Source organism: Poecilia formosa, unplaced genomic scaffold, assembly GCF_000485575.1.
Source record: "Poecilia formosa unplaced genomic scaffold, Poecilia_formosa-5.1.2 Scaffold57, whole genome shotgun sequence".
Lineage (NCBI taxonomy): Eukaryota > Metazoa > Chordata > Actinopteri > Cyprinodontiformes > Poeciliidae > Poecilia > Poecilia formosa.
Window position 1 is genome coordinate 600,884 of NW_006799996.1, and position 12,198 is coordinate 613,081.

The 12,198-nt window shown below is 37.1% G+C and overlaps 1 protein-coding gene across 1 annotated transcript in view; it reads left to right on the top strand.

Moving 5' to 3' along the window:
- Positions 1 to 12,198, top strand: part of cacna1fa (calcium channel, voltage-dependent, L type, alpha 1F subunit a) — a 31,071-nt gene that overhangs the window by 4,344 nt on the left and 14,529 nt on the right. Inside the window, exons 4-24 of the mRNA XM_007553535.2 lie at positions 1,739 to 1,878; positions 1,958 to 2,103; positions 3,195 to 3,347; positions 3,425 to 3,621; positions 4,560 to 4,663; positions 4,779 to 4,921; positions 5,525 to 5,593; positions 5,674 to 5,737; positions 5,822 to 5,848; positions 6,396 to 6,556; positions 7,294 to 7,519; positions 7,602 to 7,809; positions 8,923 to 9,043; positions 9,141 to 9,213; positions 9,340 to 9,403; positions 10,652 to 10,709; positions 10,800 to 10,896; positions 10,981 to 11,110; positions 11,201 to 11,260; positions 11,360 to 11,466; positions 12,015 to 12,102. Of these exons, the coding sequence (XP_007553597.2) occupies positions 1,739 to 1,878; positions 1,958 to 2,103; positions 3,195 to 3,347; positions 3,425 to 3,621; positions 4,560 to 4,663; positions 4,779 to 4,921; positions 5,525 to 5,593; positions 5,674 to 5,737; positions 5,822 to 5,848; positions 6,396 to 6,556; positions 7,294 to 7,519; positions 7,602 to 7,809; positions 8,923 to 9,043; positions 9,141 to 9,213; positions 9,340 to 9,403; positions 10,652 to 10,709; positions 10,800 to 10,896; positions 10,981 to 11,110; positions 11,201 to 11,260; positions 11,360 to 11,466; positions 12,015 to 12,102 (2,436 nt within the window). The remainder of the gene's footprint in view (positions 1 to 1,738; positions 1,879 to 1,957; positions 2,104 to 3,194; positions 3,348 to 3,424; positions 3,622 to 4,559; positions 4,664 to 4,778; positions 4,922 to 5,524; positions 5,594 to 5,673; positions 5,738 to 5,821; positions 5,849 to 6,395; positions 6,557 to 7,293; positions 7,520 to 7,601; positions 7,810 to 8,922; positions 9,044 to 9,140; positions 9,214 to 9,339; positions 9,404 to 10,651; positions 10,710 to 10,799; positions 10,897 to 10,980; positions 11,111 to 11,200; positions 11,261 to 11,359; positions 11,467 to 12,014; positions 12,103 to 12,198) is intronic.

The following is a 12,198-nucleotide window of genomic DNA, read 5'->3' on the forward strand; positions in this document are numbered from 1 at the left end:
TGGCTTTTTTTTTTGGGGGGGGGGGCTTAATACAAGTTTTTTTTTTGTTTTGTTTTTGCAGAATTTGAAAGTGGTAAATCTAAAACTATGCCACTTCAGGAGTTCTGGGAACAACATATTTAAGTATTTCTTTTATCTTAAATGCCAATTTTATATATATTTTTTGTAAAATTGTGTCTTAATTATCACTGAGTATGTTATTCTTTCAGCAAAAAGTCTTGTTTTGAGTCTGTATCCTCCTGTTAACAATTAATCAATTACTAAATTAGTTGACGATATATTTTTCAATAATTGATTAATCACGATTAATCGTTTGAGCCTTGTTCAAAATACAAGCTGGAAGTGCAGTTTAAGTGTTTTTAAAGCAACACACACACATGCACATGTACACACCAACAGCAGGATGAATGTTTGAAGATCCCTTTATTGGATTTCACAGATGAGTTAAGCTGACTGTATACGATCTGTCGCAGGGATTTATTATCTCTTACTCGTCTTTTTTTATATATAAACAGGTTTTAGAGAAGAACATAACTTGCTCTGCTATGTTAAACTACACCACTGCTGCAGGGTAACTGTGTCAGTTTGAGGTGAAGTCCAAGCGGCATTAATTAGCAGCATTAACCTGAAAGTTCACAGCAAAGCGAAGTGGGGACAGCGTGTTTTAGGCTGCAGGTTAGAAAACCATTCCAGCTCCAGCATTAACTGATCTTCTCTTGGCAAAAGGAGGTTGTTTTACCACCAGGAACAAATCTGTTCTTAATGGTGGAGTTTTTGAAAATGTTCTGCACTGTTAATTTTTTGCTAGTCTGTGCCAAAATAGGAAGAAATGGTCGTATTTTATTTGTCCTTTGCAATTCAAATAAATTAAACCATAGATATGTTTGTCTTATTTAGAGGGACTTGAGACTTGAGAGCATCTCATTGAGAGCTAAGTTAATTTTCATCAAAAAACTAAGAGATTCTGAAATAAATTTCAGAAATTTTAGCTAAAAATGTTTGAAAATTTCAGTTTCAAAAGATGAAAATTTTCAGCTTTGAAACTCTGAAATTTCCAAGTTTATTTATAGACGATCTGTGAGATTCAACTCAAGACTTCTGAGTTTTTTCAAGCAAATGTTCAACTTTTCAAACTCAGAAATGTCCCTGTTTTTTCTAGAAATTTTCTGACAATCAAATATTAAAAAAAAAAAATTCTAGCTAATTTTAAACTTTATGAGCTCGGAAATTTCTGTTTTTTCATAAAGATTTCTGAGATTATTCTAAAAATTTCAGATTTTTTTTCTAGCAAGCTTTCAACTTTAAGAACTTAGAAATTTTCAAGTTTTTTCCTGAAAACTTCTGACATTAATCAGAAAACGTTTCGAGTTTTCTGTAGCAAATTTTTGACTTTTGAAGCTCAAATATTTTCTTTTTTTCTAGAAAAGTTTTGGGATTATCCAAAAGGTTTCTGAGCATTTTGGCTTAAATGTACTCCTTTTTTCTATCTGCAGTGTCCCTAGAATGCTGTCTTATGTATCCCATTCACCAACAACATACTGGCTAATGTTAAAACAACAAAATACATGTGGGTTACCTTGGCAACCAGTGACAATTTACAGGCCGTTAGCCTCTTTCTGCTGTCACGTCGCAAACGCATCCGCCATGTTTACAAACAAATAATCCCACTATGCAACAAAATACCAAAGTGGTGATGCATTTTCTCACTGATCCACCAAACCTGTGCTCTGATTTTAAGGAACAAGTCGAATACGTCTTCCTCGTCATCTTCACCATAGAGACCTTCACCAAGATCCTTGCCTACGGTTTAGTGATGCACCCCAGCGCCTACATACGCAGCGGTTGGAACTTACTGGATTTTATTATCGTCATCGTCGGGTATCTCAAAATTTACCATCGAAAGCTATCGCTCTTAAATAAAACCTATGGAGCAACATTGATGCCATCCTCTGTGCAGGTTGTTCAGTGTGATAGCGGAGGGAATGACGGACCATAAGCCGGGCGAGGCCCACCATGCTGCAGGAAAACCTGGAGGCCTGGATGTTAAAGCTCTCAGAGCTTTCAGGGTGCTGCGACCTCTTCGGCTCGTATCCGGCGTGCCGAGTACGTATATATTTGTTTTATATCTATATATTTTCTCAGCTGGCTTTTGTTTCTGTTCGTCGTTTAGTAACTGGAGCCTCAGAAAGTTGGAGGGATGATGAGAAAAAAAAATTAAAATAAAAAAATGGATCACATAAACTTATTAGAATTTTCTTTTGTTATAAGATACGATTTGGTTTTCAATCACTACTACAGAGGCCAAGAGCGGACATTTTAGGGAGTTAATCTTGAGAAACAAAATGTTTTCGTTTTCGTCGTTTGCCAAGAAATGCCTGCCGTTGTGAATTCAAAGGATGTTTATTTTCTTGAGATTAGCTTAAATTAAAGAAAACAGGAAAACGATCAGAGAAAGTAGATGTGGGAGTTAAAGTAACTTAATGAAATGTTACGTGCCACGTTCATCTTTCTGACTGGCTGCCAGGAAAACTTACCAAACTGTTTTGCTCCTCAAAATAGCACAGTAAGCATGAAATTAACAAGTATGGAATTAAATTGGGGTCATAAAGTTTGTTCAAACAAGAAAAAAAATTACTGAAAAAAAGATTATACTGAAAAATTATTTTTTGAAATTGAAAAATAATTTTGAAATTGAGAAAAATGTTCAAAAATACTTGTCAAATTAATTTTTTTTCAGTTTAAAATCTTTTCTTTTTATTTAATTTTTTGTTTTTTAACAAGCTTTTTCACCCCAATTTAACTCCACAGACATGTTTCTGAAAAAGACCAAAGGAACTGTGCGGCAGCCCTGCTGTAGAGGACAACACTACAAAATGCCTAAATACTATAGAGATAAAATAAAATTTGATCTATGATTAAAATAAAATATCACACATTACTTTAAAAGTCATTATGTATTACCGGGTAATACGTAATGACATAAACATGACCTTATTAAGGTCCTGATAATAAAATGCTCCACTACAGCCCTCATTGCTAACTAGGATAATAAGATGAGGTTAGCATTTATGCTAAACGAAAGTGATAGTTATTGAACAGTGAATAAAAATATTGTAAAAGTTGATGTTTACATATTTAATAGGTTTAGGTTTGGGAACCCTGGATTCAGCTGAATGATCATTTTGTCCTGTCAGGTTTGCAGATTGTGTTGAACTCCATCATGAAGGCCATGGTCCCCCTGCTCCACATCGGCATGCTCGTCATGTTCGTCATCATAATCTATGCCATCATCGGCTTGGAGCTTTTCCTCGGCAGGATGCACAAGACGTGCTTCGACACCAGCACGGGTCGGTCTGCTGTCTGGGCTCCCCAGAACGTCTCTGCCTTCATCATCCTCCTCCTCATGTTCTTCCATCTCCTGCAGGCCTCATGGTGGAGGACGATCCATCGCCGTGTGCTTTTGCGGGAGTCGGACGTCTTTGTGTCACCAATGGCACCGAATGCAAAGGGAAGTGGGAGGGTCCGAACGGCGGCATCACAAACTTTGACAACATTTTCTTTGCCATGCTCACAGTTTTCCAGTGCATCACCATGGAGGGCTGGACAGACGTTCTCTACTGGGTAAAAAACACATTCATGCACAACTCCCACGCTTCAGATCAGTGGTTTTTATGTTTGTATGGAAGAACATTATTGCCACTGAAAAACAACAAAAAAGTCAGAATTATGATTTCCCCCCCCCGCCCCTCAGAATTCTGACTTTAACCCTAAGCATTGTAATTTTAGAAGATTAATGTCATAATTCTGAGGAAAAAAGTAAAAATTATTTTTAATTTGTAATTCTCTTCCATAGGTTGGATTCTACGTTTTTATTTTAATTTTGCACAAATATCACCATTCTAAGGAATTAGTAAAAAGAGAATGTGTCCATTCTCTTTTTAGTAAAAAGAGAATGCATCCATTCTCTTTTTACTAAAATTTTCAGTTTTTCTTTAAATTAAAATAAAAAAATAGAAATAAAATGGTGGATCTGTAAACATTGTAACAAATTTCCTATTGTAGATAATTATCAGAAATTATGCTTTGTGGCAATAAAGGAGGACATACATTTAGCGAGCATAAATGATTTTTAAAATACTGATACTAATACTAATACTAATAATAATAATAGTTGTCCTAAAGTTTTCATATGAATACTGCAAAACCACAAAATCTTGCCAAGTATTTTTGGTCTAGTAGTTTCTAGTGCAAATATTTTAGTACATTTGGGGGGGAAAAAAAGACAAAACTAGCTTAAAAGTAACTTTTCAACCAGAAATATGAGCTTGGTTTTAAGTCAATAATTCTTTAATATTGATGAAAAAATTCTAGTTCTGCTGGCAGATATTTCCACTACAAACTACATTAAAAATACTTGGTAAGATTTTGTGTTTTTGTAGTGAGATTATGTTGATGAAATACTCAGATGGTTTTATGTGGATGTTTATGCATCTTTATGGGGGTTGCATGTTATATTTGTATGTATTATAAATATGGGCTTTTTCTTTATTTCTGCACAGATGAATGATGCCATCGGCTTCGACATTCCATGGGTCTACTTTGTTTCTTTAGTCATTTTTGGATCATTTTTCATCATCAACCTTGTATTGGGTGTGTTGAGCGGGTGGGTAGTTGCTGTCTCGCAGACTTCCACTTTTCTCTCAATCTCACACTTTCTGAACATTGATAAAGCTCTCGTAGCACAATGTGGTAAACTTTCAAGTGTTTATCTTTTACAGCGAGTTTTCCAAAGAAAGAGAGAAGGCTGTTGCACGTGGAGAGCTGCAGAAAGCTCAGGAGAGCAAGCAGATGGAGGAGGACATGATCGGATACATGGACTGGCTCATAGAAGCCGAGGATGTGGATGAAGAAGGAAACAAACGTTAGCCTAAAGTGTTTAAAGTGTTTCTACGGAAGAGGGCTAGTGCCACTAAAAAGAAAAAAATTAATTCTGAAAAAATGCTGGTTTACAAATCCTGTAACAAGGAAGAAACAGCTATATGATTATTTTTACATACTAACAATATTACTGACACAAACATAAGAATGTTTGGTTATTTATTTGGATTTTGACATAGATTAACACAAAATTAGAATTCTGAGGTTAAATTAAGAATTCTGAAGGAAAAGTAGAAGTCGGTTTAAAGTCTAAATTCTACAAAAAAAAGTCCAAATTTTGATTTAAAAAAAAGTGATACGTTAGAGGAAAAAATGTAAGAACTCAGAGAAAAAGGTGATAGTTTTGAGGAAAAAAGTGATAATTTTGAGAAAAAAGTCAAAATTCTGGGATCAGTCAGAATTTAATTTTTTTTTTTTTTTTTTTTGGTGGCCGAGAATTTTTTTTTTCTGAGCTACTGAAAAAAAAAATGCTGACTTTTTTTTTTTTTTTTTTGGTGGCCCTAATCCTCTTTTGTAGTTTTCCCACCAAACACACACCTTATTGAATTGCAGCATCCCATAAAAAATCTTTTTTGCATTTCTGAAGGTGCTGCAATTGCAAAGAAAAAGATGATGAAGAAGTTTGGTTGGTACAAACACAGTGAGGACGGAGGAGGTATGAAAGCCATGAGCTCCTTTTCTGTTTATTTTATTTCCAGCTGCTACAGTGTGCAGACTATTTTGTATGTTTAACAGAGTCGGACTCCGACGATGATATTGCATATCTCGACGATGATAGTGGCTTCTGTGCTTCACTCATGTAAGGCAACAGAGGAAAGACAAATTTCAGTAATTAATCAATTAACTATTGTGCTAACGTGCCTCCCATTTTCTCTTTTTTAAGGGCGAAGATGATGGCCAACAGCTTTTGGTGAGACTTTTTTTTTGTAAAAACCTGTGAGCACCACTCACATTCATTGAACTTCTTTGTTATTTTTTGTCTTAATAATTAGCACTAACTGGAAAACATGGAAAAATAAAATCAGATGTAATAGTTCAGTGGAGTGTTTGACTCACTGTTTTAGGATCAGATCGTTTTATTTAAAGTCATTGTGAATGTTGGATTCATATTATCTCTGTATAGATACCAAAATATTTAGCATTTTCTTTATTAATTGATCACAGTGTTTTTATTTTTCAATCATTATAGCCGCGCAGCCTCTGACGACTAGCTAAGAAAAGTTGCTAGGTAACCAGTCATTGGTTACCTAGCAACAACTTGTTGAGTAACTGCCGCAGCAGCAGTTTAAGATTCCGCCACTTTGCCTCATAACTGCCACGAGTTTTCCAGATATTTAGAACAAAAAGCCATTTGATATTATCGATGTAGACTGATATGAAATTTTTATATCGTCATATATCTTTCAGCCATTTTGCCCAGCCTCATTTTTAACACACAAGCTGTATTTGTCTTTTAGTGACCAGTTGTGCCAGCTGAACCACACAATGAGAAAAAACTGCCGCGTTGCAGTGAAGACCACCAACTTCTACTGGTTGGTGTTGCTGCTGGTGTTCCTCAACACGGTGGCCAGCGCCTCGGAGCATTACGGACAGCCAAAATGGCTCACAGAAATGCAGGGTAATTAAAAAGAAAGAAAAAAAACTTTACTTCTGCCAGATTCTTATGACTCACTGGAGTTTTACACTACAAAAACACAAAATATTACCAAGTATTTTCTGTTTAGTTTCAAGACAAACTTGAGACGATTTTGTTTCTAGACAAACTAATTTTTAGAAGAATATACTCCCTTAATATTTATTATTTCACTTAAAACATTTCCCCATGTATTAAGTTTAAGAATCTGCCAGTAGAACTAGCATTTTCATTAAAATTAAAGAATTATTGGCTTAACACAAGCTGCTATATCTTGCTAAAAAGTTACTTGTGAATTAGTTTTGTCATACTTCAAGTGTACTAAAATATTTGCAGCAGAACTAGACCAGAATACTTGGTAAGACTTTGTGTTTGTGTGGTGAATGCTTTTTGCCATGTTAGTCAGAAAATTCATTGTATTTTGTTGGGACTTTCTGTGAACATTTATTTCCTAGTTTTGTCACAGATTCTCATTTTTATGTAGGTCTGGGGTTTGACTAGACCATTTATACTAAGTATTATTATTTGTTAATTCCAATAAAATACATTGACATTTGTGGTTTGATCAGTAGTTAAGAATTATTTATTTAAAACAAGTTCCTATCTTGCTGAAAAGTTACTTGTAAGTTTTGCCTTATTTTCCTTAACCCTAACCAGACCAAACATACCTGGTCAGACTTTGTGTTTTTGCAGTGAATGATTCATCTTCTCCGCCCCCTCAGAGCGAGCCAATAAGATCCTGCTGATGCTCTTCACCTTGGAGATGCTGATGAAGATGTACGCCTTCGGTCTTCAGATCTACTTCATGGCCCTGTTCAACCGCTTCGACTGCTTCGTGGTGTGTGGCGGCATTCTCGAGACGCTGCTTGTAGAGATGGATGTCATCCCGCCCATTGGCATCTCCGTGCTGCGCTGCATCCGGCTGCTCAGGATTTTCAAGATGACCCGGTAAGCAGAACCAGGAAGAACCAGACATTCAGATCAAACTTTGCTTCCTGCATGCATCCCAGCCTCATTTCTCCATCTTCAGGCACTGGGCTGCTCTCTCTGATCTGGTCACCTCACTGCTCAACTCCATGAAAGCTATCTGTTCCCTTCTGCTGCTGCTCTTCCTCTTCCTCATCATCTTCGCCCTGCTGGGGATGCAGCTGTTTGGAGGGAAGTTCAATTTTGACGAGACTCAGATGAAGAGAAGCACGTTTGACTCCTTCCCTCAGGCTCTGTTAACATGTTTCCAGGTGATTTACATCTATCTGGTGATATTCTCTATGGTAGAAGTTAGGGAAGTTATCAGTTAATGAATTAATTGTATTGATCAGCTAACGAGTTGATAAGCGGCCATTTTCTTAAAAACTTGAGTTTCCTCTTCGAACAAGAGTGACGACCGTCTTCCCATAACACAAAGGGCTACGTTTTTTATAATATACAAAATTTAAAAAACAAAAAAACATAGATTTTACAACTGTTTTGTATCAACTGTATTACTTATTATTTCTCACGTGAATAAACTTTGACACATTACAGAATATCTGCACATCTTCAAAAAGATACATGAATTTTCTTTCAGAAACTTTTAATCACTTGGCGAGGGGTTTTGAAAATCCCACTAAAATAGTTGTATTTTCTTATAAAATAATTGTATTATATATTTTTATGATAAAATTTGAAAAGGCAGAACACTCTTAGGTTGCTGTGTAGAAAAATAGAAGATGAAAATAATAACACGTGAAACATTTACAGAGATGTTATGCAATGAAAAATGTTAAAACTTGACACCATGAAGGTTATTAACTCACAACAGCCTCAAAAGCAACCGTGCTTATTAGGATCATAGTTTTTTTTCTCATCTTACATGTTAAGGATTCTCCTTTTCTGTCCCTCGTCTTCGTAGCACATCAATAATTTTTGAAGGAGAAGTTGTTGTTGCTCAGTCATGCAGTTCGACTGAATGAGAGCGATTAAAGTGAAACTTAAGAAGGTTGTCGAGTGTTTATATTTCAAAATAGAACCGCATAAAGAGCATTTTGCACCCCACACCGGACTCTGGACCGTTTCTTTTTCCCGTTTTGATTTGGCCTGCCGCCATCTTTGTTTCTAAATCAGCGGTTCCGTTCTCTTAAGTTTGTCCAGCGGCGCCCTCTGCTGGATCGGGTCCAAACTACAACACTGAAAGAAGGTCTAAACGGGCGTTATTAGTTAATCTTTTCGAAATAATAATAATAATAATAATAATAATAATAATAATAATAATAATAATAATAATTAATAATAATAAAAACATTAATCAACATCCCTACTCGAAGTTCTCATTTTTGTCCGGTTGGGTTTCGATGTGTGCCTGTCTGTTGCAGATTCTCACCGGAGAGGACTGGAACGCCGTGATGTATGACGGCATCATGGCGTACGGCGGGCCGATCTTCCCTAACATGGTGGTTTGCATTTACTTCGTCATCCTCTTTGTCTGTGGTAACTGTATCCTTTTTCACTATTACAACTTTGAATCCAAGTTCTGTGTGAATGTCGTCCCACGAAGAAGCAAACAAATCCAACTCCTTGACTCTGGGATCAGACATCCTGCTGAACGTCTTCTTGGCTATCGCTGTGGATAACTTGGCAAGCGGCGGTGGAAAGAAAGCAGTAGAGTAAGTCGTAGTAATCATCAACCTCAGACACTTATAAAAAACATTTATATTTTCCTCTGGTTGTGCTTTGATCACATTAGAATGGTTTTATCAGAGCCGAACTGTGACGCTTCCTTTTTTATTCAGGGAGAAAAAGGAAGAAGAAGAGGATTGGGATGAGGACGAAGAGAAAGAGGATGAAGATGCAGGGGTAGAGCATGTTTAAGTTTTTCTTGCATATATTAACATCAATGCAGGACGTTTGCCCATGCTGAAATGAAACTCAGGTAGAGCAAACCTCCAACAAACGTGGTATATAAGATTCAATAGTTACCTGAAACATTTGGTAAGGCATTTTTACCTGATCAGTAAACAGAAAGTAAAAACTTTTTAAACGAGTCATACATCAGAGCCGTGAAGCTATTTGTGGAAAACCATAGAGAAACTGACATTAAAGTCCAAGGGTCTGAACTTAAAGGTAACTTATTAGGCTTTCTTGATCAGGTTGGGTCCAGTAGCCATTGTACAGCGGTAAAACCAGTTGACCAAACATGCTGGAGCTTCGCTTGGGTTGCTAGGTAACAGTGCAGTGCCTGTTGAAAGTCTGGAGGTTTTTGAAACAGCTAATTTTCCTGACACCAAAAACATCTAGGTGGGTTATTTTGAATACTTGGCTTGTTTTGAGAAGCAACTGAGACCCAAATGGAAATACAAATTGAATTTTGCACAATAGGTCCTCTTTAGTGTTTAATATATTTATTCAGGTTTTCACATTACATGCACAAAAACATACACATCACAACAAGGAAGAAGAAGGAAAAAGAGACTACCCCACAAACAACCAACATCCAATACCGTCGCCTGGTATGAAACAAATAAATTAAACCATACAAACACCAATGTCAAGATTTATGGATCCACCGCTCTGCCAGACCCTAAAGGACCTGCTATCTTGGACTTTTGTTGAACGTAGATTGAAAAAAGTCATAAAAGATTTCCAGGTTTTATAAAATAAATTTTCAGAGCTTTTCATCACATATCTGATTTAATCTAGTTTTAAATTAAGTAGTACATCCTTTATCTAGCAGAGTTCAAACTGCAGTGACCTTTCCACCTCCAGTAGGTAAATCTAAATCCTCTAGAGCAGTGTTTCCCAACCCTGGTCCTCGAGGCACACTGCCCTGCATGTTTTAGAAATTTCCCTGCTGTAATTCACCTCATTCTGCTGATTGAGTTCAGCAGAGACCTGCTAATTGAAATCACCTGTGCTGAAGCAAGGAAACACCTAAAACATGCAGGGCAGTGTGCCTTGAGGACCAGGGTTGGGAAACACTGCTCTAGAGTGACCACAAAAACAGCATAAGTGGGCTTGGGGTAATCTTATCCAAACACACAGGTCCCCTTTAATACTGTGTTTACAGTAAAATAAAGATGGTGGCCTTTTGTTTTTTGGCTTCAGAACGAAGAGGATGACTGGCAGGAAAACGAGGAGCTGAGAGCCATCGAGGGTCTGGAGGGTGAGTCTTTCTTCCTAGGAGAAACGTCACACACCAGCTGATTGACAGACATCTTAAAGCAGCTCGTCTTGTTTGTTTTCTTTATTCTAGGCGTTGCTCCACTGAAGCCCGAGTTCTCCGGCCCCAAAGAGAAGATTGTGCCGATTCCTGACGGAAGCTCCTTCTTCATTCTTGGGAAGAAAAACTGGTACCTGAAAAGTGTCCGTATCTAACAGAACCCTCAAACCGGTGCAGCGTGTGTGACTTCCCTCTCATTCGCTTCGTTCTTCAGTTTGCGAGTCGCCTGCCACAACCTCATTCACCACCCCTACTTCACCAACTTCATCCTCATCTTCATCATCCTCAGCAGCATCTCGCTGGCTGCTGAGGATCCCATCAAATCCCACTCTTTCAGGAACATCGTAAGGACAGGCTGCCACTTAACGTCAGCGTCTAATCCCGTTTCCGCGGCGATGCGACTGAAATCTGACTTTAGCTTCTGTCATCGTCAGGTGCTCGGATACGCCGATTATGTCTTCACTTCGGTTTTCACGGTGGAGATCGTCCTGAAGGTAACAGCTGACAGAATGAAAGTGGATAAATCAGAGCTTAAAAACTGAGAGAATATTTTTTTCCTAATCTCGTTTCTTTGCTGCCTCCTTCGCGTCTAGATGACGGTTTATGGAGCTTTTCTTCACACCGGCTCTTTCTGCAGGAACGCCTTCAACCTCCTGGACCTGCTGGTCGTCAGTGTGTCGCTCACGTCTTTCTTCTTACAGTGAGTAGACAGATGAGCGAGAATCTGCAGATTATCCTATAAGCCAACGAAGCTGCGACAGAAACTCAAAGGAAAAGAAATAATGGTTCAATTAGCTTAGTTTTGTATGGAAGCCCATTTGTGCCACAAAAAATAAATAAATAAAAAGAATAAAAGTCCAACAGGAAGTCATGATTTTGAGTTTTAAAGTGACAATTATGAGATTGAAAGATATCATTTAGAATTATAAAGTCATAATTACGAGATTCAAAGTCATAATTTTGATGTTCAGAGTTTTAATTATGAGATTAATTCATAATTATGATATTTTAAGTCATAATCTTGACTTTCAAAGTTATAATTTTCAAACTCAGACATAACTATGGGATTTAGAGTTAGAATTTTAAATTTGAATTATGATATTCCTTCCCAATTTTGAGATATGAAGTAAGAATTTTGACTTTCAGTCATAATTTTGAGTTTTAAAGTCATAATTATGTTTTCTGCCATTTTTAAAAAATTTCCATTAGCTGGATAATTGTCTAAACTCTTTGTTTTGCTGTTTCCAGTTCGAGTGCGATCTCCGTGGTGAAAATCCTGCGAGTGCTCCGAGTGCTGAGGCCGCTTCGAGCCATCAACAGAGCCAAAGGGCTGAAGGTAAACGCCTCCGCATTGGCTCGCTTTTATTCTTTTTCTTATAACTTGACTTCTAAAAATCAATATTCTAGTTTCTTATTTTATCTGATACAGATT